Raw genomic sequence first — 24,261 nt, 5'->3', positions numbered from 1 at the left:
GCCTCTTGGAGCACAGATTTTCCTATAATAGTATGCGGACTCCATATACAGAGCATACTCTTCTAGCATAGAGTGCTAGAAGAGCAGAATTCCCCTCAAGTGACCCCATTTTGGAAATTCTACCCTTTGGGAATTTATCTACAGGTGTGACAATTTTGACTCAATGGGAGTTTACCAGAAACAAGCAGCAGCGAATGTTGCTGAGTGAAAAGTGCAGTGCCCAGTACGTTGTTGTGCCCAGCTGATGCTTCTGGAGACATGCTCCCGTTAATTAGACGGGCTCTCACCGCTACAGAAATGCCAAAAATGTAGACGCTAAATGTGGTTTAGGCACACTGGGCCTCAGAAAGGAGGGGGCATTTGGATTTGGGAGTGCAGAATTTGCTGAATTTCTTTTGGAGGGCGAGGAGCCATTTAGCTTTTCCAGATCCTTTGTGCTACCAGTAACGTGGAAGCCCCCTATATTTCAGATGACGGACCTGAGTGGGGGCTTTTTTTTTTGGATTGAGTTGAAGCTTTTATTGGGAACATTTTACATAACATCTATCCTGTGCTCTACGCTGAGCACTTACATCGGAGTTTCCATCTAAATCTCTGAGTGACGTGATTCAGATGAAACCCTCCGACGGATCCGTTCACTATATTGGAGGCAGCAAAGTTACTCTGGACTCAGTCTGGCCACTCTAGAGCATTGTCCTTTTTTTTTTTTCCAGATGCACAAAACTGTGGCCAACTGAACTTTTATGCATGCCTAAAAAAATGGACAATGCCGGATCAGAGGCCACAGTGCCACCATCTGCCTCATTATAGGGAATCTTCCGCCGGGGGTTCCGTCTGAATCACGTATATCAGAGATTTACATGGAAACCCCAGTTCAAGCGCTCAGTGCGGTGCGCAGGATAAATGTATGCCAAGCCATACTGCGATCTTTGAGAGGCTGAATGTACAAATCAACAGCAGGTGAAGAATTGTTTTTATTTATTTTTTACGCTGTTCCTCGTGCGGTATAAGTGATTAGATGACTTTATTTTTCAGGTCGGTGTGATTACAGCGATACCAGATTTATATGGGGTTTGTATGTTTGGCTGTTGTCACACACTAAAAGATGCCTTTTTTTTTTGCAGAAATTAGTTTTTGCATCGCCATATTTTGAGAGCTATAATTTGTCCATATTTTGGTTGACAGTTATGTGAGGGATTGTTTTTTGCGGGACGAGTTGACATTTTTATTGTTACCATCTTCGGGCAAATTACATTTTTTGATTGCTTTCTATTCCAATTTATGGGAATCCGAATTAACAAAAACCAGCAATTCAGGAATTGATTTTTTTTTTTTATGCCGTTCAGCGTCTAGTAAAATTGATAAGGCAGCTTTATTCTTCGGGTCAGTATGTTTACAGCAATACTACATTTATATCTTTTTATGTTTTGACGCTGTTTTTTATTGCATCTCTTTATTCTGAGAGGTAGCCTATAACTTTTTTATTTTTCCGCTGATGGAGCTGTATGGCGGCTTGCTTTTTGCAGGACAAGATGACGCTTTTCAGCAGTACCATTTTTATTTATTATTTTTGATCACGTTTTATTCCACTTTTTGTTTGGCAATATGATGATAAAGCATAGTTTTTTGCCTTTTTGTGGTATTCACTAAAGGGGTTAACTAGTTGGACAGTTTTATAGGTTGGGTCGTTCAGGAAACGGTGATAATAAATATGCATACTTTTTTTTGTTTGTTTTTCATAAAATACAAAAAAAAAATCACTTTTTTTTACTTTTTCTTATTTTTTTTACTTTGTTCCACTATGGGACTTTCACTTTTTGCAGGCTGATCGCTTGTATAGCATAGGAATGCAGCAGCATTCCTATGCTGTACAAACTCAGCGCTGCACTGCAGCACCCCGCTCCTGCCACTGAGTGCCGGACTGGGTGTCAGCCGTCAGAATCAGCTGTCACCCGGCGGCGATCGAGCGCACAACTCCTGTGCGCGGACGGTCACCATGACGTATCCATACAGTACGTCTAAGGTCGGTAAATACCAGGCAACCGGGACGTATGGATACGTCAAAGGTCGTGAAGAGGTTAATGGTTGGCGAGATGTTGTTTTCCTGAAATGTTTTGCCCTTTTTTCTCCACACATACCTTTGATCATTGTGGCCAAAGAATTCTATTTTAACCTCATCGGTCCACAGAACTTTTTTTCAAAATTCATAAAGCTTGTTTAGCTGTTGTTTTGCATACTACTGACACTGAATTTTTATGGTGAGGATGCAGGAGAGGTTTACTTTTGATGACTTTTCCATGAAGGTCATATTTGTGTAGGGGTCTCTATACAGTAGAACAATGTACCACAACTCCAGAGTCTGCTAAATCTTTCTGAAGGTCTTTTGCAGTCCAGTGGGGGTTCTGATTTGCCTCTCTAGCAATCCTACCAGCTGCTGTCACTGAAATTTTGCTTGGTCTTCCAGACGTTCTCTTGACCGCCACTGTTCCTGATAACTGCCATTCCATTTCTTAATTTAATTTCAAACTGATGAAAGGGCAGTTTGAAAATGCTTTGCTATCTTCTTATAGCCTTCTCCTGCTTTGTGGACCTCCACCATTTTCATTTTCAGAGTGCTAGTCAGCTTCTTAAAAGAACCCATGGCTACTGTTTTTTGGCACAAGTTTAGATGAGGCTGGGTTTTTATAACGCCGGGAAATTTGCATCACATGGCCTTTCCTAATGATGATGGTGAACAAGCCATAACCGTAACAGGCTAATTAAGGTCTGAAACCTTGGTCAAAGTTATCTGAGCACAAAAATCTCCAAGGGTGCCCTAACTTTTACATTGGCCCATTTTTCTTTTTGTAATTTGCTGTTGTGCAAATGGAATAGACAATAGATGTAAATTATTGGCAATTATCAAGACACCCTCAATACAGGAGTGGTTCTGCAGGTGGGGACCACAGACCACATCTCAGTACCGATGCTTTTTGGCTGATGTTTTGGTCACTTTTGAATGTTGGTTGTGCTTTCACACTCGTGGTAGCATGAGACGGACTCTACAACCCACAGAAGTTGCTCAGGTAGTGCAGCTCATCCAGGATGGCACATCAATGCGAGCTGTGGCAAGAAGGTTTGCTGTGTCTGTCAGCGTAGTGTCCAGAGGCTGGAGGTGCTATCAGGAGACAGGCCAGTACACCAGGAGACGTGGAGGGGGCCGTAGGAGGGCAACAACCTAGCAGCTCCTCCACCTTTGTGCAAGTAGGTACAGGAGGAGCACTGCCAGAGCCCTGCAAAATGACCTCCAGCTGGCCACAAATGTTCATGTGTCTGCACAAACGGTTAGAAACTGACTCCATGAGGATGGTATGAGGGCCCGACATCCACAGATGGGGATTGTGCTCACAGTCCAAAACCGTGTAGGACGCTTGACATTTGCCACAGAACACCAGGATTGGCAAAGTCGCCACTGGCACCCTGTGCTCTTCACAGGTGAAAGCAGGTTCACACTGAGCACATGTGACAGACGTGATAGAGTCTGGAGACGCAGTGGAGAGCGATCTGCTGCCTGCAACATCCTTCAGCATGACCGGTTTGGCAGTGGGTCAGTAATGGTGTGGGGTGGCATTTCTTTGGAGGGCCACACAGCCCTCTGTGCTCGCCAGAGGTAGCCTGACTGCATTAGGTACCGAGATGAGATCCTCAGACCCCTTGTGAGAACATATGCTGGTGCGGTTGGCCCTGGGTTCCTCCTAATGCAGGACAATGCCAGACTCATGTGGCTGGAGAGTGTCAGCAGTTCCTGCAAGATGAAGGCATTGAAGCTATGGACTGGCCCGCCCGTTCCCCAGACCTGAATCCGATTGAGCCCATCTGGGACATCATGTCTTGCTTGATCCACCAACGTCACATTGCACCACAGATTGTCCAGGAGTTGGCGGATGCTTTAGTCCAGGTCTGGGAGGAGATCCCACAGGAGACCATCCGCAACCTCATCAGGAGCATGCCCAGGCGTTGTAGGGAGGTCATACAGGCACGTGGAGGCCACACACAATACTGAGCCTCATTTTGACTTGTTTTAAGGACATTACATCAAAGTTGGATCAGCCTGTAGTGTGTTTTTCCACTTTAATTTTGGGGGTGACTCCAAATCCAGGCCTCTATTGGTTAATAAATTTGATTTCCATTGATGATTTTTGTGTGATTTTGTTGTCAGCACATTCAACTTTGTACAGAACAAAGTATTCAATGAGAATATTTCATTCATTCAGATCTAGGATGTGTTATTTGAGTCTTCCCTTTATTTTTTTTTAAGCAGTGCGTATATGTATGTATATGTGTGTGTATATACAGTACAGACCAAAAGTTTGGACACACCTTCTCATTTAAAAATTTTTCTGTATTTTCATGTCTTTGAAACTATGAATTAACACATGTGGAATTATAAACTTAACAAAAAAGTGTGAAACAGCTGAAAATATGTCTTATATTCTAGGTTCTTCAAAGTAGCCACCTTTTGCTTTGATGACTGCTTTGCACACTCTTGGCATTCTCTTGATGAGCTTCAAGAGGTAGTCACCAGAAATGGTCTTCCAACAATCTTGAAGGAGTTCCCAGAGATGCTTAGCACTTGTTGGCCCTTTTGCCTTCACTCTGCAGTCCAGCTCACCCCAAACCATCTCGATTGGGTTCATGTCTGGTGACTGTGGAGGCCAGGTCATCTGGCGTAGCACCCCATCACTCTCCTTCTTGGTCAAATAGCCCTTACACAGCCTGGAGGTGTGTTTGGGGTCATTGTCCTGTTGAAAAATAAATGATGGTCCAACTAAACGCAAACCGGATGGAATAGCATGCCGCTGCAAGATGCTGTGGTAGCCATGCTGGTTCAGTATGCCTTCAATTTTGAATAAATCCCCAACAGTGTCACCAGCAAAGCACCCCCACACCATCACACCTCCTCCTCCTCCATGCTTCACGGTGGGAACCAGGCATGTAGAGTCCATCTGTTCACCTTTTCTGCGTCGCACAAAGACACGGTGGTTGGAACCAAAGATCTCAAATTTGGACTCATCAGACCAAAGCACACATTTCCACTGGTCTAATGTCCATTCCTTGTGTTCTTTAGCCCAACAAGTCTCTTTTGCTTGTTGCCTGTCCTTAGCAGTGGTTTCCTAGCAGCTATTTTACCATGAAGGCCTGCTGCACAAAGTCTCCTCTTAACAGTTGTTGAAGAGATGTGTCTGATGCTAGAACTCTGTGTGGAATTGACCTGGTCTCTAATCTGAGCTGCTGTTAACCTGCGATTTCTGAGGCTGGTGACTCGGATAAACTTATCCTCAGAAGCAGAGGTGACTCTTGGTCTTCCTTTCCTGGGGCGGTCCTCATGTGAGCCAGTTTCTTTGTAGCGCTTGATGGTTTTTGCAACTGCACTTGGGGACACATTCAAAGTTTGCCCAATTTTTCAGACTGACTGACCTTCATTTCTTAAAGAAATGACGGCCACTCGTTTTTCTTTACTTAGCTGCTTTTTTCTTGCCATAATACAAATTCTAACAGTCTATTCAGTAGGACTATCAGCTGTGTATCCACCTGACTTCTGCACAACACAACTGATGGCCCCAACCCCATTTATAAGGCAAGAAATCCCACTTATTAAACCTAACAGGGCACACCTGTGAAGTGAAAACCATTTCCAGTGACTACCTCTTGAAGCTCATCAAGAGAATGGCAGGTTTGAAGAACCTAGAATATGAGACATCTTTTCAGCTGTTTCACATTTTTTTGTTAAGTATATAATTCCACATGTCTTAATTCATAGTTTTGATGCCTTCAGTGTGAATGTACAATTTTCATAGTCATGAAAATACAGAAAAGTCTTTAAATGAGAAAGTGTGTCCAAACTTTGGTCTGTACTGTATATATGTGTGTATGTGTATACACACATACTGCTCAAAAAAAGAAAGGGAACACTCAAATAACACATCTTAGATCTGATATATATATGTGTGTGTGTGTGTGTGTGTGTATATAAACATAAATATTTTTTCCCTCTGAAATACAAAGGAAATGTGTAATTTTTAACTTTAGCCCCTTTTAGAGATTATTTCATCTTCAACTTGTTTAACTGTTCACGATAACATTAATTTTGACCATGGGTGCCCAAACTTTTACATACGACTCTGTGTGTGTGTAATGTATGTATATTGTAATATTGCACAAATACATACACAGTGCTCATAAATGAGGACATTCCAGAATCACTATTTTCTATGGGATATCATATTACAAAATTCTCCCACAAATGTGGACCATTGATTGCAAACAAGATTTCTTATTTTGCACAGCCCAAAAAGTAACTTTTCTAACAAATTAATTAAAAACCGTGTTGTGAAAATGAATACACCCCAATGAAAGTCTTAGGAGCAAAGATCAAGTTTAGACTGCAAAATTCTAATTAACAAGCATTCAACCACCAGTAAGTCTAATTATTCATTAAACAGGTGTCCAGCAGACAGTTAACTATAAAAGGGCATTAAACAACATAGAGAACCCCTTCCCTTTTCATGCTGCCAGCAATGGCACCACATAGAAGAGAAACGTCACAAGACTCGAGAAAGAGAAAATAATTTCTTTACACAACAAAGAGGAAGGCTACAAAATCAGCAACCATTATCAATCAGAACACTATAGCAAAAGTAATACAAAAATTTAACGAAGATGGAACTGCAACCATATTACAGAGACGCCCAAGCTGACCATGGAAGTTAACACATAAACAAGAGTGTCTTCTGATGAGAGGGGTTGAATAAAATGACATGCATGGCTGTCATCTACGAAGGAAGCCTCTCCTAAAGCCCATGCACAAAAAATCCCACCTACAATTTTCCAGGGCCCTTGCTGAATAATATAAAGACTACTGGGAGTGATGAGACCAAGATAAATATTTTTGGAACTGATAGTTGAAAAAATGTATGGTGTCGCTGAGGAGTGCAAAAAAATGTATGGTGCTCAAAGTGAAACTTGGAGGCAGTGTCCTTACTTGGGACTGCATGAGTCCTGTTTGTGTCAAGGAGCTATAGTTCATTGATGGTATCATGAATTCATATATAGACTGCTCTATACTGAAAGAGAAGATGCTGCCATCACTCCGTGCCCTTGGTAGACATGCACCTTTCCAATGTGACAATGATCCAAAACACACATTTAATGCCAACGTTGCATTTATGAAGAATAGGGTGAAAATGATTCAGTGGCCAAGAGTCTCCTGATCTGAACCTAATCGAACTATGGGAAATTCTAAAGAGACAAGTTAAGCATTACTTTCTATCCAACATCCAAGCTCTAAAAGATGTAGAAGAATGGAAAAAGATAGATGTTGAGTATGTCGCCAACTTGTTCATTGAATGCCTAAAAGATTATGCTGTCCCCAAAAGTCATAGAGGTCATACAAAGTACTAGAGTTTTTGATATGGGGTTTATTCATTTTTACAACAACTAATTTGATTAAAACTGAAGACTTGGTAATTAAAGTTTATATTATTAACCTTACTTTCATGTTATAGGTTAAAAAAAAATGTTTTATGAAACGAAATCTTGTCAAAATGTTGGAAGATGTTCTTGTGTTCAATGAGATATTTATTAGTCTTACTTTTCTAAGGGGATGTTCTCATGTATGCTGAACACTGTATGTGTGCAATTAATGAATACATGATCTCAACTATTGCGGTAAATGTTAAAAACTTAAGGTACTTAGCGTTTTTGGATCAAGCAGCGCAAAAGTCATCCAACCTCGTCAAGGTGTACCTAAATATCGATGCACCCTATCACTTATGTCCTACCTCTCCATGTGCCAAACCAGGCCACAAGTGATAGGCTCCATCCATATATAGGTACACCTTGACGTGGCTGGATGGCTTTTTTACTTCTTGATCAAAAAATGCTAAGTACCTTACGTTTTTAAGGTTTATTGCAACATTGGAGTTCATGTATATATTAATCGCACTGTGCTGATATATCGTGTATGTATATGTTTGTATATTGGCCACATAATATATTTGTGCACCTTTACATTCATTTACCAAAAGTGTGCTAGCTCAGTTTCAATTTATTATTTTTTTTGTTATGTTTAAGTGCATCTGACACTCCTAAATTGCACCACAGACTCATCTACGAGCTCAATGATGCCCTGATCCAGACTTGAGGGAAGATCCCCAATGACACCATCCGCTGTCTCCTCAGTAGTTTGTCCACACATTGTCGAAAGTGTGTACAAGCACGTGAAGGCCATGCACACTACTGACATTACCCTGATGAAATTCACATAGATTGGATCTACCTATGTTTTCAGGTTTTTACTTTAATGTTTGTGATGATTTGGAATCAAGCCTACAATTGTTGGAAGATTCGGGTTTCCATTGACGCTTCATTCGTCGTCCTGTTGTCAAAGAGTTATGCAATTTATTTCATTTTAAAGATTTTCAACTTGAATCTTTTGTTCCTCAAGATCCAGTGTCTGAATTAAGTGTTACGTTAATTTTTTGGAGGAGTTTGCTCTCTGCTCAGATGTAGCCAAATATTGTACAATTCATAGAATAGCACATCGCAGTACCAATGGATGAGAGCGAAAACCTACTACCAAAGCTAGTTCGTATCTTCATAAGATAAAGTAATGGAATAGTCTGGAATGACTGTAGTCAAAAAGACCCTCAAACAATGAGCAGTTAAAGACTCTTGTAGTACAGTATTGAAGACCATGCTCCTGTTTGTGATTACTATAGTTCAATTTCTTTTGGTTGTGATTTATGATGTTCACTCAGACAAAAATAAGTAAATAATGTAATAATAATAATAATAATCTTTATTTATATAGCACCAACATATTCTGCAGTGCTTTACAATTCAGAGGTTCATATACAACAGTCATAAGTAACATAGCTAAAGATAATACAATAATTACAGCAAAAATAATGACGACCCTGCTCGTAAGAGCTTACAATCTACAATGAGGTGGGGGTGACACAAAGTACAGGAGCTTATTTACAAGGATGGTTCAGCCATCTTGAGGGGATGAGGGGTAGATAAAGGCTGCATGAGCTCATCACCAGCCAGTATCTGTGGTGCTTTTTGGTTCGGTGGAGAGTTATGTTTAGAGAAATAAGGGATGGGCTATAAGAAGATAAAAGGACTTTGATTAGGGAAGGTGATAGGCTGCCCTAAACAGGTGTGTTTTTAGGGAGCACCTAAAACTGTGTAAGTTGTGGTTCATCCTAATTTCTTGGGGTAGAGCATTCCAAAGAATAGGTGCAGCTCGGAAGAAGTCTTGAAGCCGGGAGTGGGAGGTACTGATTAGTGCGGATGTTAGTCGAAAGTCGCTTGCGGAGCGTAGAGAACGGGTAGGCCGATAAACAGAAATGAGGGAAGAGGTGTGGGGGGGGGGGGTGCCACACTGTGGAGAGCTTTGTGGGTGAGAGCAAGCAATTTAAATTGGATCCTATAATTCATGGGCAGCCAGTGCAATGACTGGCACAGAGCAGAGGAGTCTGAGTAACGGTTAGCCAAATGAATGACCCTGGCTGCAGCATTGAGGATGGAATGGAGGGGGGAAAGTCGAGTGAGGGGGAGGCCAATTAGTAGAGAGTTACAGTAGTCAAGGCGGGAGTGGATCAGGGCAACAGTGAGGGTTTTTGTTGTTTCCAAGGTGAGAAAGGGGCAGATTCTAGAGATGTTCTTCAGGTGCAAGCGACAAGAGCGGGCAAGAGATTGTATGTGGAAGGTGAAGGAGAGATTGGTGTCAAACACAACGCCCAGACAACGCGCCTGCTGGCTCGGCATTATTGTGGTGCCACATACGGAGAGAGAGATGTCAGATTTAGAGAGGTGAGTAGACAGCGGGAGCAGAAGAAGTTCAGTTTTGGAAAGGTTGAGTTACAGGTAGAGAGCGGACATGTTAGAAACTGCGGCCAGACAGTCACTGGTGTTCTGTAGCACAGCGGGGGTAAGGTCAGGGGATGAGGTGTATAGTTGTGTGTCATCAGAATAAAGATGGTACTGCAAACCAAATTTGCTGATGGTCTGTCCAATTGGGGCTGTGTAGAGAGAGAAGAGGGCCAAGGACTGAACCCTGAGGAACCCTAATAGTGAGAGGCTGAGGGGAAGAAGTGGAGCCAGCGAACGATACACTGAAAGAGCGGTCAGATAGGTAGGAGGAGAACCAGGAGAGAGCAGTGTCCTTTATGCCGATTGAGTGGAGCATAGAGAGTAGGAGGTGGTGGTCAACGGTGTCAAAGGCTGCAGAGAGGTCAAGAAGAATGAGCAGAGAGTGGTCACCATTACGTTTTGCTGTCAGAAGGTCATTGGTTACTTTGAGTGCAGTTTCTGTAGAATGTAGGGTGCGGAGCCGGACTGTGATGGGTCTAGAAGAGAGTGAGAGGAGAGGTAACTGGTAAGGCGGGAGAAGACCAGGCGCTCCAAGAGTTTAGAGATGAAGGGAAGATTGGAGACTGGTCTGTAGTTGTTTGTGCAGGAAGGGTCAAGAGAGGGCTTTTTTAATAATGGAGTAATGATGGAGTGTTTGAAGTAGGAGGGGAAGATACCAGAAGAGAGGGAGAGGTTGAAGATTTTGGTTAGGTGAGTAGTGACGACTGAAGAAAGAGACTGGAGTAGATGTGAGGGGATGGGGTCAGTTGTGCATGTAGTGGGATGAGAAGAAGAGAGGAGCCTGGAGAGTTCGTCTTCTGTGACTGGGTCAAATGTGGAGAGTGATCCAGAGGGGATGTGGAGAGGGTTGGCAGTCATGGCACTTGGTATCTGGGAGCTGATTTCCTGACGGATGGTGTCTATTTTCTCTGTGAAGTAGGAGGCCAAGTCCTCAGCACAAATGTCCTTGATGGGGGCCTGCGCTTTAGGACTGAGGAGGGAGTGAAAGGTATTGAAGAGTTTTTTGGGGTTGTTGGATAGTGAGGAGATCAGGGTGGTGAAGTAGGTCTGTTTGGCGAGGTGAAGGGCAGAGTTATATGTTTTTAACATAAATTTGTAGTGGATAAAGTTTTCTAGTGTGTGAGTTTTTCTCCATAGGCGTTCGGCACTTCTAGAGCAACGCTGGAGAAATCGGGTTTGCGGTGTGAGCCAGGGCTGTTTTACTCTGTGTTTAGAGGTTCTGAGGGTGAGGGGCGCTACTTGGTCCAGCGTGCTTCTGAGTGTTTCATTGTAGTGGTTTACAGCCAGATCAGGACAGGAAAAAGAGGAGATTGGGGACAGTGGTGAGTGAAGGGAGTCTCTAAGTGTATGTGGGAAAATGGATTGTAGATTTTTGAATGTATGATAGGTAGGAGTGTGCTGGGGCGGGCGAGGATTTGTGAGCGTGAAGGAAAGAATGTTATGATCAGAGAGGACAAGAGGGGAGTTATTTCAGTGGGGGATTGAACTAAGCCGGACAAAGACCAGGTCAAGGGTGTTTCCATCTTTGTGTCTCAGAGGTTGAAAGCTGTGAGAGGCCAAGAGAAGTGGTTAAAGATAGAAGCTGGGATGTGGATGAGGAGGTGGGGCTGTTTATGGGGATGTTGAAGTCTCCCAGAATAAGGGTTGGTAAATCTGAGGACATGAAGTGCGGCAGCCAGGCAGAAAAATGGTCAAGGAACTGGGTGGGTGAGCCTGGGGGACGTATACGACTGCTACTCTGAGGGAGAGGGGATGGAAGAGCCTGATGGTGTGGACCTCAAAAGAAGGGAATGAGAGTGATGGTACTGGGGGGATGACCTGGAAGGTGCAATATGGGGACAGGAGTATGCCGACCCCACAACCAAGTCTGTTCGCAGGTCTTGGGGAATGGGAAAAATTCAAGCCGCCATGAGAAAGGGTGGCAGGGGAGACGGTGTCAGAATCCTGGATCCAGGTTTCAGTGAGGGCCAGCAGATTGAGAGAGTTGGTCAGAAAGTAGTTGTGCAGGAAAGGAAGCTTGTTGCATACAGACCGAGGATTCCACAGTGCGCAATTGAAGAAGGGAGATGAAGGAGTACAGCTGATTTTAAGAAGGTTAGCAGGGTTTCGATGTGAGGTAAGGGAGAGGTTGGTGGAGGGTGGTCCGGGGTTAGGAGAGATATCCCCTGAAATGAGTAGTAGCAGTAAGGCTGTGTGCCCACGATGCGTTTAAGCGTTTCCGCAGCGGCAGTGAATGAGGTTTCTGAAATCTCATGCTGCGTATTTTTTTCCTTTTCAAATTTGAACCTTCAAAGCATTTTTTTTTTAAATCTGCAGCTTGTAAATTTTTCAGCATTTTCCAGTGTTTTTCACCCATTCAAATGAATGGGATAAAATTGCAGCAAAAATGCACATTTTACACTGCATTTTTCCTGCCCACACTCATTTTTCTGCTGCAAATACTAGACGTGTGCACATATACCCTAATAATGGTAAAATGTTTTTTTGCCATTGTGCTAAAGAATTGTGAATTGATTATTTCCTATATACAGTACATACAAATAATCTCTGATTGTGTTGCAGTTGTAAATCGGCAGAATAAGATACTACACATCAGAAATGTGGATACGGGGCCAATCGCAGTGGAGTCACAGCTCAAGACAATGTTACAGTGGATCGCCGCCTCGGAGTCTGGAATTTCTGAAATTCACTTTCTTGACCATACCAAACAAGAACTTTTGCCTGTGAGTTACGGCTCCTTACAAGTGTTGCACACAAACCTTAGAAACTGTTGAGCTCCCCTGACAATCGGACACGTTGTCCCATGTTTGTTACTAAAAATAAAAACTATACTTGAAATTCACAGGTCTAAAGTGAGCGGATCACGTAGACTTTTTTATTCTGCCGGTTTCTCTCTAACTTCTGTCCAGTTATGAGTCCCAACATTTAATTTCTAATATATGCGTAGTCAAGTAATGGTTGCAGTGTAGCTCACTGTTCTATGTAGTTTAAGTACCTCCTGATGACTTCTATGGAAGTTATGGATGCGGCGTATCCCAGCCACCCAGCTGTTTACTTTAAATTAATTTTTTCTGTAGGTTCAACCCTTTTACGTCGTCTATATGGGCATGTAGGTCATAGGAAGCTGCAAAAGATGGTATCTTGACATCTGAGATCTGATGTCTTATTCCAGAGAAATCCATATTTTTCTTATATGTAAATGAGCTGTTCCAGGCTATGGGGAGAACACTGATCTGCATGAGAATCTGCCTCCAGAGATTATAGTAAATAAAAGGGGCATTACCTGTATGATGTGTGATGGCTGCTCTGCTCTCCTGATCTCACTGCAGAGCTGTGTGTGATTATACTTAACAATCTGCAGATTCCTCTCGGCTTCAGCCTCCATCTCAGAGGCAGCCAGTATTGCAATATTGTTGCATTACAGCAGAGCTGTGAGAGCTGCAGTTGCTAACATGTTTGTTATGAGACAAAGTTCAGTTCTACTGTCCGGTTTTAGTTATATGTCTCACACTGGTAATCCCCCCCCTTTAATTTATAATACACTCTGGAGGCAGATTCTCATACTGATCAGTGTCCTAAACAGCTCATGTACATATATGAAAAATGTGTATTTCTCTGGAATAAGACATCAGATTGCAGATATCAAGTATCACTTTATTCAGCTTCCTTTGACCTAATTGCTCATATAGACGGCTTAGGACAGATTCCCTTTAATGCCTTCCACTTCTGTCACCGGCATATAGACAAGCATTCTTTTAGTTTTACTTGCCCTTTTTTATTATTCTGCACATCTGTTTTGTGCAAGCTCAGCTTTGTTTCAACTCTTAGATTTCGCAATGTATTTTCTGTGGTTTTCCATAGGAACCTACTTAGTTACTGTAACTGAACTTTTGTGCTCATGGGTAGTGATTGTATACCTGGCTGGTTACAAAAATGTAAAACCTTATTGTTTGCAGGAAACGCACAGAGTGTGAAGAGCGAATTCTAAAATATACAAGAATATTTTGGTTTAAGGTGGAGCAGTACCCACAAATACCACTCTCTGCCACAATAGGAAAATCCACATGAATAATTAGGCTTGTGTTACGATGTGTGGTATTAGGGTGCGGTGACAAACTTTTTACCTTCTTTTTCAAAATTTCCTGTTTTTACCCTTTTTTTTAACCCACAAACCACAGAGTTGTAAGGGTTTCTATGTCAAAATATTTATCTTGTCAATTAAAGGACATTTTCTGTCAAGGAGAAGACCTATGTTAGGTTGACATTGAGTTTGTGTATTTTCATGGCTATAACTCGCTTATGGAATCATCACAATTTTTTTTTGTCCTTTCAGCTTTTCAAACGGGTTCGAGAAAAAGGCTGGAAAATTGGTGACCTCTTAAAAGCTCTTCTGCAGTACTGTGAACACTTGGATATGTCCTCAGATGTCCCCAGTCCTTTGTATGGCTGGCTTTTGGAATATTGTTAACAGCACTTTATTACTGAAGGGACAGATGTGAATTTATTTGAAGATGGTTATTTTAACTAACCGCTTTTTCTGTTTGGTTACTATACTGTAGCTTTGCATTGTGGAGCGTGTGTGTCCGAACCTCTCCATACATAAATGAAGCATATCTATGTGATCAGTACCCGGACATTTGGAGTACCTGTAGTGTTCTTGCCATAAAGTGAAGAGACGCTTATATGGCACTTATTGTATTGGCTTCAGGATGCTATTTTTATGTCACATATCTGTATCTGATAATTGCTTCTAGATTTTTATTTTGTAAATTGATTTTAAAGTCACGACATAAGTGAAGTTAGATTGCTACGTTATCATTTCGAGAACTTGTATGCACAGCGCACACACATTGTGAGACACGTGATTGTATCATTTCTCAGCACTTCTCTCTATATTGTAATTTCTATCACGATTCAGTTCACAACTGACCCAGCAAATACTCTGACTCGCACACCCCAAAATTGAAGATGGTACTCTGTTAAATGGTTACACAAGTATAAAGTAGCAACATGTCAATCAAGATCAACCCTATTCTGTTAACAATAAAAACACTTGCTTGTGATCTCACTGGCTGTTGGCATGGAGGGCGTGGGGCAGAGATGAGCAGCCGCTGGGCACCTCTGGTGTCACTCTCACTCTTTGGAAAAATACAGCAAAACAATCCTGTTTCCTCCTCAGACCCCATAGACTAATGCTTCTAAAACTTTAAGGCAGAAGGTGGACCTCACTAGTGTTGTTGATTAGATACAGCTGAAAGGCAGGTTTTGCTTTTCTTTGCGTTTATGTAGCTTTTGTTTTTTTGCTGCTCCTTGAATTTTTTTTGGGGGGGAGGGCTCTTAATAAAAGTGTCTTTAAGGGTATGTGCACACAGTGTGTTTTTGTGGCCTTTTCCAATTATAATCTGACTGATAAAGCACACAGAATGAACATGATGCACAGCGATGTTAAAATAACATTGCTGTGCACATGTTCCGTCTTATGTTTCTTCTTTTAACTGATTCAGCGTTCTTAAACCCTGAAGTGGTTAAAACTGGTAACATGCTGTTTCTTTGGGTGGCTTCTGTTGGGAAGCTGCCTGCTTACTATATTTAACAGTATAGTTGTACAGTGAAAGCTGCCGGCAGGAGAGCAGTCGCAAGAACAGCAAAGCCACTTCAGGAAAACAAGTTCCAGCATTTTCCTGAATTGGCTTTGCCTGGGAAGACCTGATTGCTGCGCCGGTGTCTCGATGCCACGTGCACATACCCTAAAGGGGGTTTTCTAGCTTTTGAAAACCCTGGATTTCCTGGCTGTAGTTTATTTTTAATAAAACTGTGCTGTATTCGCCCTTCCCGAGTCCAATGATGAATCTCTGCTGCTGCTCCCGGTGTCTGTTACTGTCGGCATCAGTGACGTTGCGTCGAAAGTACTGCAGTTAATAGCTGAGCTCACCGGATCTGCCCGAGTTGACAGCACAAGCCGCTTTGCTCACTGATTGGCTGATGAACTATCAACGTAACAACAGTGCTGTAGACCATGCACCCGAAGAATAGTGGCAGAGAGAAAAAAAAATCACGGACAGCTAATATTTTTTTTGTATGTTCAAATTATAAAACCTCACATCAAAGAGTAGGTGTGACACATCTACAGCCTAGATTACTACTATGAACACATAAGCCACATTTACTATGAACTGTAAAATGAATATAAACACAATAACTTGCACAAGTTTCTCCACTTTTAAAAAATATGGACACATCAATATTCATTATCTATGACTGTCCTCATTTCTTTAAGCACTAATATAATAGAAATGTCACAATCAAGTACCGGTATATATTTTATCATTTATAGTTATGATCAATGAGGAGGATCACATATTGAAGGTTTGTGATATGCAAAGAAAATACCACTGTGGATATTATTTAAAGAAATTGCTAAAACTATATTGGACCATATTAGAACAAAAATAATGCAATGTGACGGGATCAGAGACTGTAACGCTTTTCTTGCTTGTCTCACCATTGGTTCAGGCTGCTGCTCATCCGCTTCCCCTGCTCTCTGCGCATTCAGATTGGCTGCTGTGTATTGGCTGCTGTGCCCATCACATGCTTGCTAGTAAATCTGAGCTGACTTCTAATAAAAGGCCAGAATGGTTATAATATGTAGACTACTAAAGCACCAGTGAGAGAGAGCATTAGATTATTGCACATTGTATTACATAAACTATTAATGAAAATTATTCCGGATACATTTCTTTGGGTGAACATCCCTTGTGTTCAGGAGCCTTACATCAATTGCTGTCTTTTCAGACACTGATATGTGCAGTGTACTAACAGTGGTTATATTTTGCGTGTACCTTTGCACAAAATGTACATATGAATTAATATTAATAAAACTATTATTGTAAAGATGCTGTGTGTTTTAACCATCAAATTTATGTTTTTCTTTATTCTTGTCACTTATGTAAAAAAAAATATTAGTAGATGATTGGAAACTTTTGTTGTGTCTGTTGGTGAAGAAGACTCTGCTGTGACTACTGAGCCAAAGGGAGAGCGGTTTTGCTGTGAATGGCTGGGTAGATGGGCTCCTCTGTGACTATTCTAGCCCCTGATAGTCATAAAAGGACCATACTTTATTGCTGATTATTTGGACAAGGGACATAATGTGGCTACTGACCAAAAGGATGGGATCCCTGATGTGATTAGTGATGGAAAAATGAGAGGAGGGTTTTCTGCTGTGACTATCATGGGGAGGGATCTCTGCTGTGACTATTATGGGGAGGGATCTCTGCTGTGACTATTATGGGGAGCGATCTCTGCTGTGACTATTGTGGGGAGGGATCTCTGCTGTGACTATTATGTGGAGGGATCTCTGCTGTGACTATTATGGGGAGGGATCTCTGCTGTGACTATTATGGGGAGGGATCTCTGCTGTGACTATTATGGGGAGGGATCTCTGCTGTGACTATTATGGGGAGGGATCTCTGCTGTGACTATTATGGGGAGGGATCTCTGCTGTGACTATTATGGGGAGGGATCTCTGCTGTGACTATTATGGGGAGGGATCTCTGCTGTGACTATTATGGGGAGCGATCTCTGCTGTGACTGTTATGGGGAGCGATCTCTGCTGTGACAATATATTATGGGGAGCGATCTCTGCTGTGACTATTATGGGGAGCGATCTCTGCTGTGGCTATTATGGGGAGCGATCTCTGCTGTGACTATTATGGGGAGCGATCTCTGCTGTGACTATTATGGGGAGCGATCTCTGCTGTGACTATTATGGGGAGCGATCTCTGCTGTGACTATTATGGGGAGCGATCTCTGCTGTGACTATTATGGGGAGCGATCTCTGCTGTGACTATTATGGGGAGCGATCTCTGCTGTGACTTATGGGGAGGGATCTCTGCTGTGACTATTATGGGGAGGGATCTCTGCTGTGACTATTATGGGGAGGGATCTCTGCTGTGACTATTATGGGGAGGGATCTCTGCTGTGACTATTATGGGGAGCGATCTCTGCTGTGACTATTATGGGGAGCGATCTCTGCTGTGACTATTATGGGGAGCGATCTCTGCTGTTAATAGTTGCGGGAGTGGAGATAATCTAATTACTGTGGAAAACAAGACCAAGAAAAAATATATGCAGCTGTTTCATGTGGGAATTCTGATTTAACATACCAAAAGGGTATGTAATGCTCTTTCTCTACAGTTGTTTTTTTTAAATAAATCTGTGATCATTGATAGTTCAGTGTAGTATATTTGCCTACTTATGTCATAGAGCAGTTAGCAAAACGGCATCTGTTGTCACTGAGAAAGCTAAAAGAACAAGTATTTGAGATGGGGATTAAATAGCCAAGTAAAAAAAAAAATAAAAGCTTATACATTGAATAATGAAAAGTTATGGAAATTTCTGTACTACTTTATCCTTGAATTTCTGAATTTCTCATTGTTGTCAAGAGCTCTTCCATTCTTGCTATCAATGAATAGAAACCTTGTTTATATCCTGAGCCTGAAAATCTTGTCTTACAAAAGAAGTAGGACTCATTGCAAAAGAGAGTTCAGATACACCTGGGCCCTGATCCATCAAGACTGGCAAGATCAGTGCCGGTCTTGATGAAGGGGTGTGTTGGAGTCAGTGGTTCCTGATTCATTAAGAGGCTCGGGCTCGGGCCTCTTAATGAATTTGGCACGTCTGAAAAGTGGTGTGTGTTTTGCTACTAATGTTACTGGAGTAAAGGACTGGAGTAAGATTTGTGGCGTAAGGTACACCCCCCAACACGTCGTGAATTAGACCAGCTATGGCGTCGTGCCCTTGTCCCGCTCCACCCATTTTGGCGGAGCTGAGCGAAACTGGCATGAAAAACACCAAAAGTCACACAATCTTTATTCAACCTTCAAAGTGATTTACTCCAGATTTCTGGCAAAAACACTTTGCTGAATAAGGGCCTTTCTGAAATCTTCCCTATCTTGATGTTGGCTGCACACAGGCCAAAGCCAGGGTCACACTACTTTAGATTCTTGCATTTGAGAAAATCGAGTCGATTATTCTAATGATACTATGATCAAACTCTGTTCAGAGTCGATCCGAGTGTCAGCATAGTGTGATTCGATTCACTCGGATAAGAGAACCGTAGCACGCTGTGAGGAGCAGATGGAGAACAAAATTTCTCTATTCTGAGAGTCCTCAGAAATCTGACTGCACTCAGATGTCATCCGAGTGCAGTCCAATATTTTTCACTCATCAATAGACTTGAATGGGTGAGTGTCTTATGATTTCAGAGTGAAATTGCTGCATGCTGTGATTTTTTTTACAGACAGATTGTCAGTGAAAAAAATCCATCAGCACTGCCTCTTTGAATAACATTGGCCCGAGTGCTGTCCATTTAAAAAAATCAAAGATTACTTTTCCGATTTATACGCTCATATGCATGGATTTATATAGTGTGACCAAGTTGACAAGCACTTTCCAAGTGATGCTAAAATCGATTGGAAAGCGCTTATCAACCCGCATGTGGAAATGCAAGTGAAGAACGCTTCACATCCGCATGTCCCTGGCAGGAAAACGCATGTACAATCCACATGTACAATCCGCATGTACAATCTGCATGTGTTTTTTTCTGCCAGGAAGATGCAGAGGTGTGGCTCAACTTTTCCAAAGACCATTTTGCTACCTTACAGTATTTGTCAGGCCTTTTTCAGACAAACCTATTGTTAGGCTCAGTGCCCACGAAGCAGAAATGCTCCAGCTTTTTTCCGCTTCTCCCTAGCAGGAAAAACGCATGCGTATTTTACATACGATTTTCCTGCCAGGTTGAAGCGTTTGTCAAGCGTTCTTCACATACATTTCCGCATGCAGGTTGTCAAGAGCTTTTCCAAGCGATTTTAGCATCACTTGGAAAGTGCTTGACAACTTGTTCACACTATATAAATCCACGCAACCGGCATGGATTTATATAGTGTGACCAAGTTAATAGTTAAAAAAAGAAAAATGGTAAAAAAAAACAAAACAAAAAAAACATTATACTTACCTTCCAATGGCCCCCGGTCTCCTCAGCGATGTGTCCTGGCTCCCCGGCTGTTCGCGATGGTGTAAAAGGACCTTCCATGATGTCATTTAGTCATGTGACAGGTCACGCGACCGCAATGATAATCCGCAATGATTTTCCGCAATGATAATCCGCAGCGGAAATTTCCGCAGCATGTGCACAGCACATGTGGATTATCATTGAGGACCATGGGGCTTGTATTATCAAGCGTTTAAGCGTTTTTACTGCAGCAATTCTGTGGCAAAAAATGCTTTAAAAACGCATAGTGGGTATGCAGCCTTATACATTTTGTAATATTGATCAACAATACACACATACAGCAGCTGAAATAAGTATTGAACACGTCACAAATTTTCTAAGTAAATATATAAGGTGCTATTGACATGAAATTCTCACCAGATGGCGGTAACAACCCATCCAATCCACACAGGAAAAGAAATCAAATTATAGGTGTCTATCAATTAAGTTGTGTGTAATAATGAGATTACAGAGGGAAAAAGCTTTGAACACATGACTAAAGAGAATTGCAAAAAGTCATGGAAAATCATGACACCAGCTGAAATCTATCAGTAATTAGAAAGCAATCCTGCCACTTAGTGAAAAATAATATCAGCTGGTTCAACTGATGACCTATAAAAAGGTGTCTCATTACCAAGGTGTCACACAAGAAACATCTCATGGTGGGTTAAACCAGTGAGCTGTCTCAAGACCTTTGCAACCTTATTTTTGCAAAATATACTGATGGCATTGGTTACAGAAGAATTTTTTTAAACTACTGAAGGTTCCATTTAACACTGTTGAGGCTATGATCTGGAAGTGCAAAGAACATCATTTCACCATAAATTGGTCACAATCACCTGCTCCCTGCAAGATTTCAGTCAGAGGCGTGAAAAGAATTATCAGAAGAGTTGTCCAAGAGCCAACGTTCACCTATGGAGAGCTACAGAAAGACCTGGAATCAGCTGGTACAATTGTTTCAAAGAAAACTATAAGTAATGCACTCAATCTCCATGGCCTGTAGGCACACATACCACGCAAAGCTCCATTGCTGACCAAAAAGCATGTTCAAGTGACTCGCCCCCAGGGCCGTGGGGTACTCGGCAGCCGGGCCTATGGATGCCGGTATGGGGGATATCACGGTGGCTGGCCCGGTCCGTGACCCAGGGTGGTCAATAAAAAGAGGGATTATTTATAGGGGATTTGTGGAGTTTTCGTGACGCCAACTGTGGAATGCGGCTAAAGGGTGCCGCCGCTGTGGAGCAGTCCTCTGGAGCTGGTGTTACGGCAGCAGGGATGGTGTAGCTCTCCACATGTAGAGCTAGCTCCAGGGCAGTGTAGGTAGTGTAAGTTGCGCAGGGCATTGTAGTGCCGGGAGGCAAGAGGGCGCAGATGAAAAAATGGACGGAGGCAGTACGGTGCAGTCATCCAAGTTTTTACTCGCAGTTCTTATGACAGTTCCACTGGTGCACTGTACGGGTACCAGCCTCCCATGTCGCGCTGCGTTCACCAGGCAGGGGTTCAGCTCTTCCTCAGGCAGATAGGAGCACCTGACAGAACCCCACTTTCTTGTGTTCCTAGCTAGACCGTCTTCACGCTGGGTCCATCTCCCTCCTGCCCTGCGCTTCCCACTCTCAATCCAGCTCGGGTGCTCTGAAGTCCCTCCTGTCTTGTTGGAGTTCCCGGACCTGCTTGACCCTCATGGGGATTAGAATGAGGCTTCGGCAACTGACTATATAAGCCAGAAGCCTCCGGTTTTCCCAGCCGAGACTTAGAGCAACACGGCTGGGCCAGGGGCTGGTCCCCTTCTTGCGGCCTACGATCCTTCTGTCTTCTGACAGATTCAGGGCGTACGGGTGCCGTCCCGCACTCGCCGTACCCCCTAGGTTCCCTTCTGTAGATCGGAGCCTACTCCTTTGCTCCCCTCCTGGGCCTCTAGGACTGGGCCCTGATTGTGGAGCAGAGCTCAAAAAGAGACTCTGATCCCAGACTGACTTCTCACTCCTCTTACTGATCTGCCACCCTAAAATGGCTTCCCTTTTTATACCTCACTCTACAGTGCTCCCCTAAACTGCCTCCTCCACCCATACCCACTACTGGTTCCCCCTACCTCTGGGTTCCCCCCACTCCAGCCAGGGTCAGGGCTCAGCAGCTACGCATATGCATGTTGCCCTTCCAGCCGGCCTGGAGCAGTGTAGTGTTGGATGCAGGTGTTCGGGTTCCGGGCAGCACTCATGTTAGAACCCTCCTGTTAGTTTTTTCTATCTTGTGTTTTGCGGTCACGTGACCATCTGCCTATATATTCCAGCTCCGCCCTTCTGTCTTTGGTGGACTTCTGACTGTCTCTCTAGCCAGGTGCTTCGGTGCCTATCTCTGTCTAGTTCGCTTGGTCCTCTGGGACCTCTAGTACTTTTTGTCAGTTTGTCTTTTGTGCCCTGCAACAACTTCTGTTTAGGAGGTGTCCCTTTTTTTTCCCCAGTCCTTAGTTCATTTAGGGACCCCTCCCTTAATTCTATAGGTCTTCATTCAGACTAGCCGAGGACTAAGGTGGGTCTGTTCACAAGGAACAGGCAGCCCGCTACATCGTAGGGATTCAGCTTAGTCTTACTGTAGGGACAGCTTTCCCCTATCTTTCCTTAGTTTATGTTGCAGATCATAACAGTAAGTCCAGCCCAAAAAAAAATAAAAGGAAAGAAATTCGGGGATCAGTATGGTTTCCGTCCAGGAGTTGGCTCAACGCCTGCAGGGATTGTCTCCGGAGGTGGCCGAGCTTCAGCAACACGTGAGTAGCTGTCCTGGAGCGCATTTTGTCGAACCCAAGGTAGGACTGCCTGATGTTTTTTATGGTAAACAGCAAGATTTTTTTTCCTTTAAAAATGCTTGTTTGTTATATTTTCGTTTGAGACCAAGATTCTCTGGGAATGAATCACAGCGCATTGGTTTTATTATGTCACTTTTGCACAAAGAACCACAGGGTTGGGCCTTTTCTCTCCAGCCTAATGATCCGTGTTTAAGTTCTGTTGAAGAATTTTTTTCTGCTATGGGGCTATTATATGACGATCCTGATCGAATCTCATCTGCTGAATCAGAACTTAGACGTTTGAATCAGGGGTCTGATGATGTTGAAAATTATTGCACACACTTCAGGAGATGGGCCTCAGAAGTTAAATGGAATGATTCTGCGCTGAGATGTTTATTTCTTTCTGGTCTGAGTGAAAGGGTTAAGGATTTGCTAATTGCATTCCCTGCACCTGAGACTCTGCAGGAAGCTATGCAGTTAGCTGTTCATGTGGACAGGAGACTGAGGTCCAGGGTGAATGATGTAAAAACACCTGTAACGTCAGGTCCTAGTTCCCAGAAAATCTGATCTGACAGCGGAGAACCAGTGGAGGTGGGGGCAATGTCACTCCACTCTCAGGAAAGAGACCGGAGATTCGCGGGTTTATGTCTTTATTGTGGAAAAGCTGATCATTTGATTAAGTATTGTGAGCGTCGTTTAAGTAAAGAAAAAAAAGGTCAGTTACGCCGGTATAGCTTGTTTACGCTCTGCAGGAGTATTTCTGTCTGGGAGTACTACTCTGCAGGGAGATTTGATTGAATTTCAGGTATTTGTGGATTGTGGTTCAACACTTAATGTGATTGATAAAGGGTTTTTGGAAAACCTTAAATTGAAATCCAAACCTTTGTCATCACCTATTTCTGTGGTTGCAATTGATAACATTCCCTTGAAATGTATTACTCACAAGACTGCTGCATTTTCCCTCACTATCAATGGAGTTCACCAAGAAATTTTGAACTTGGTTGTTTTGGATAATTTGCCCTCTCCAGTTGTTCTAGGATTGCCTTGGTTAAAACTGCACAATCCTTTATTGGACTGGTCTACTAATGTGATTAAGTCTTGGAGTCGGAAGTGCTATGATAAATGTTGTAATGGTCGCATTGCGGCTGTGGAAAAAGGGAAATTACCTGTACCTATTCAAGATTTTTGGAGGGTTTTTTTGGAGGAGGAGTCGCAAGTTTTACCTTCTCATAGGGATTATGATTGCGCTATTGAGTTTGCTCCTGGAGCTGCTCTTCCCAAAAGTCGCTTGTTTAATCTGACTATCCCTGAAAGAAAGGCTTTGGAGGAGTACATAGAGACTAGCCTGGCTGCTGGTCACATTAGACCTTCTAAGTCGCCTGTGGCAGTTGGATTCTTCTTTGTTAAAAAAAAGGACGGCGGTTTACATCCATGTCAGGATTTTCGTGAAATTAATACGATTACCGTACGCAATTACTACCCATTACCGTTAATTCCTGACTTGTTTAACCAGTTA

The 24,261-nt window shown here is 42.8% G+C and overlaps 1 protein-coding gene across 3 annotated transcripts in view; it reads left to right on the top strand.

The window, feature by feature from the left end:
- The window catches only part of AKAP11 (A-kinase anchoring protein 11), a 112,051-nt gene extending 95,239 nt beyond the window's left edge, over positions 1–16,812 (top strand). For 2 of the 3 annotated variants that reach the window (XM_073663908.1, XM_073663909.1), the window contains 2 exons: positions 12,481–12,641; positions 14,252–16,812. In XM_073663908.1, the coding sequence (XP_073520009.1) occupies positions 12,481–12,641; positions 14,252–14,386 (296 nt within the window). In that variant the 3' untranslated portion in view covers positions 14,387–16,812. Of the gene's footprint in view, positions 1–1,035; positions 1,206–12,480; positions 12,642–14,251 lie in introns of those variants that run through there. The other variant, XM_073663910.1, reaches the window with a different exon arrangement.
- The last annotated feature ends 7,449 nt before the right edge of the window (positions 16,813–24,261 follow it).

The sequence above is a fragment of the Phyllobates terribilis genome, unplaced genomic scaffold (assembly GCF_046119375.1).
Source record: "Phyllobates terribilis strain yellow unplaced genomic scaffold, ASM4611937v1 Scaffold_2__4_contigs__length_985480577, whole genome shotgun sequence".
Classification (NCBI taxonomy): Eukaryota; Metazoa; Chordata; class Amphibia; order Anura; family Dendrobatidae; genus Phyllobates; species Phyllobates terribilis.
Note: the sequence above shows the minus strand (reverse complement) of the source record. Positions and strands in the feature narration are given on the sequence as shown.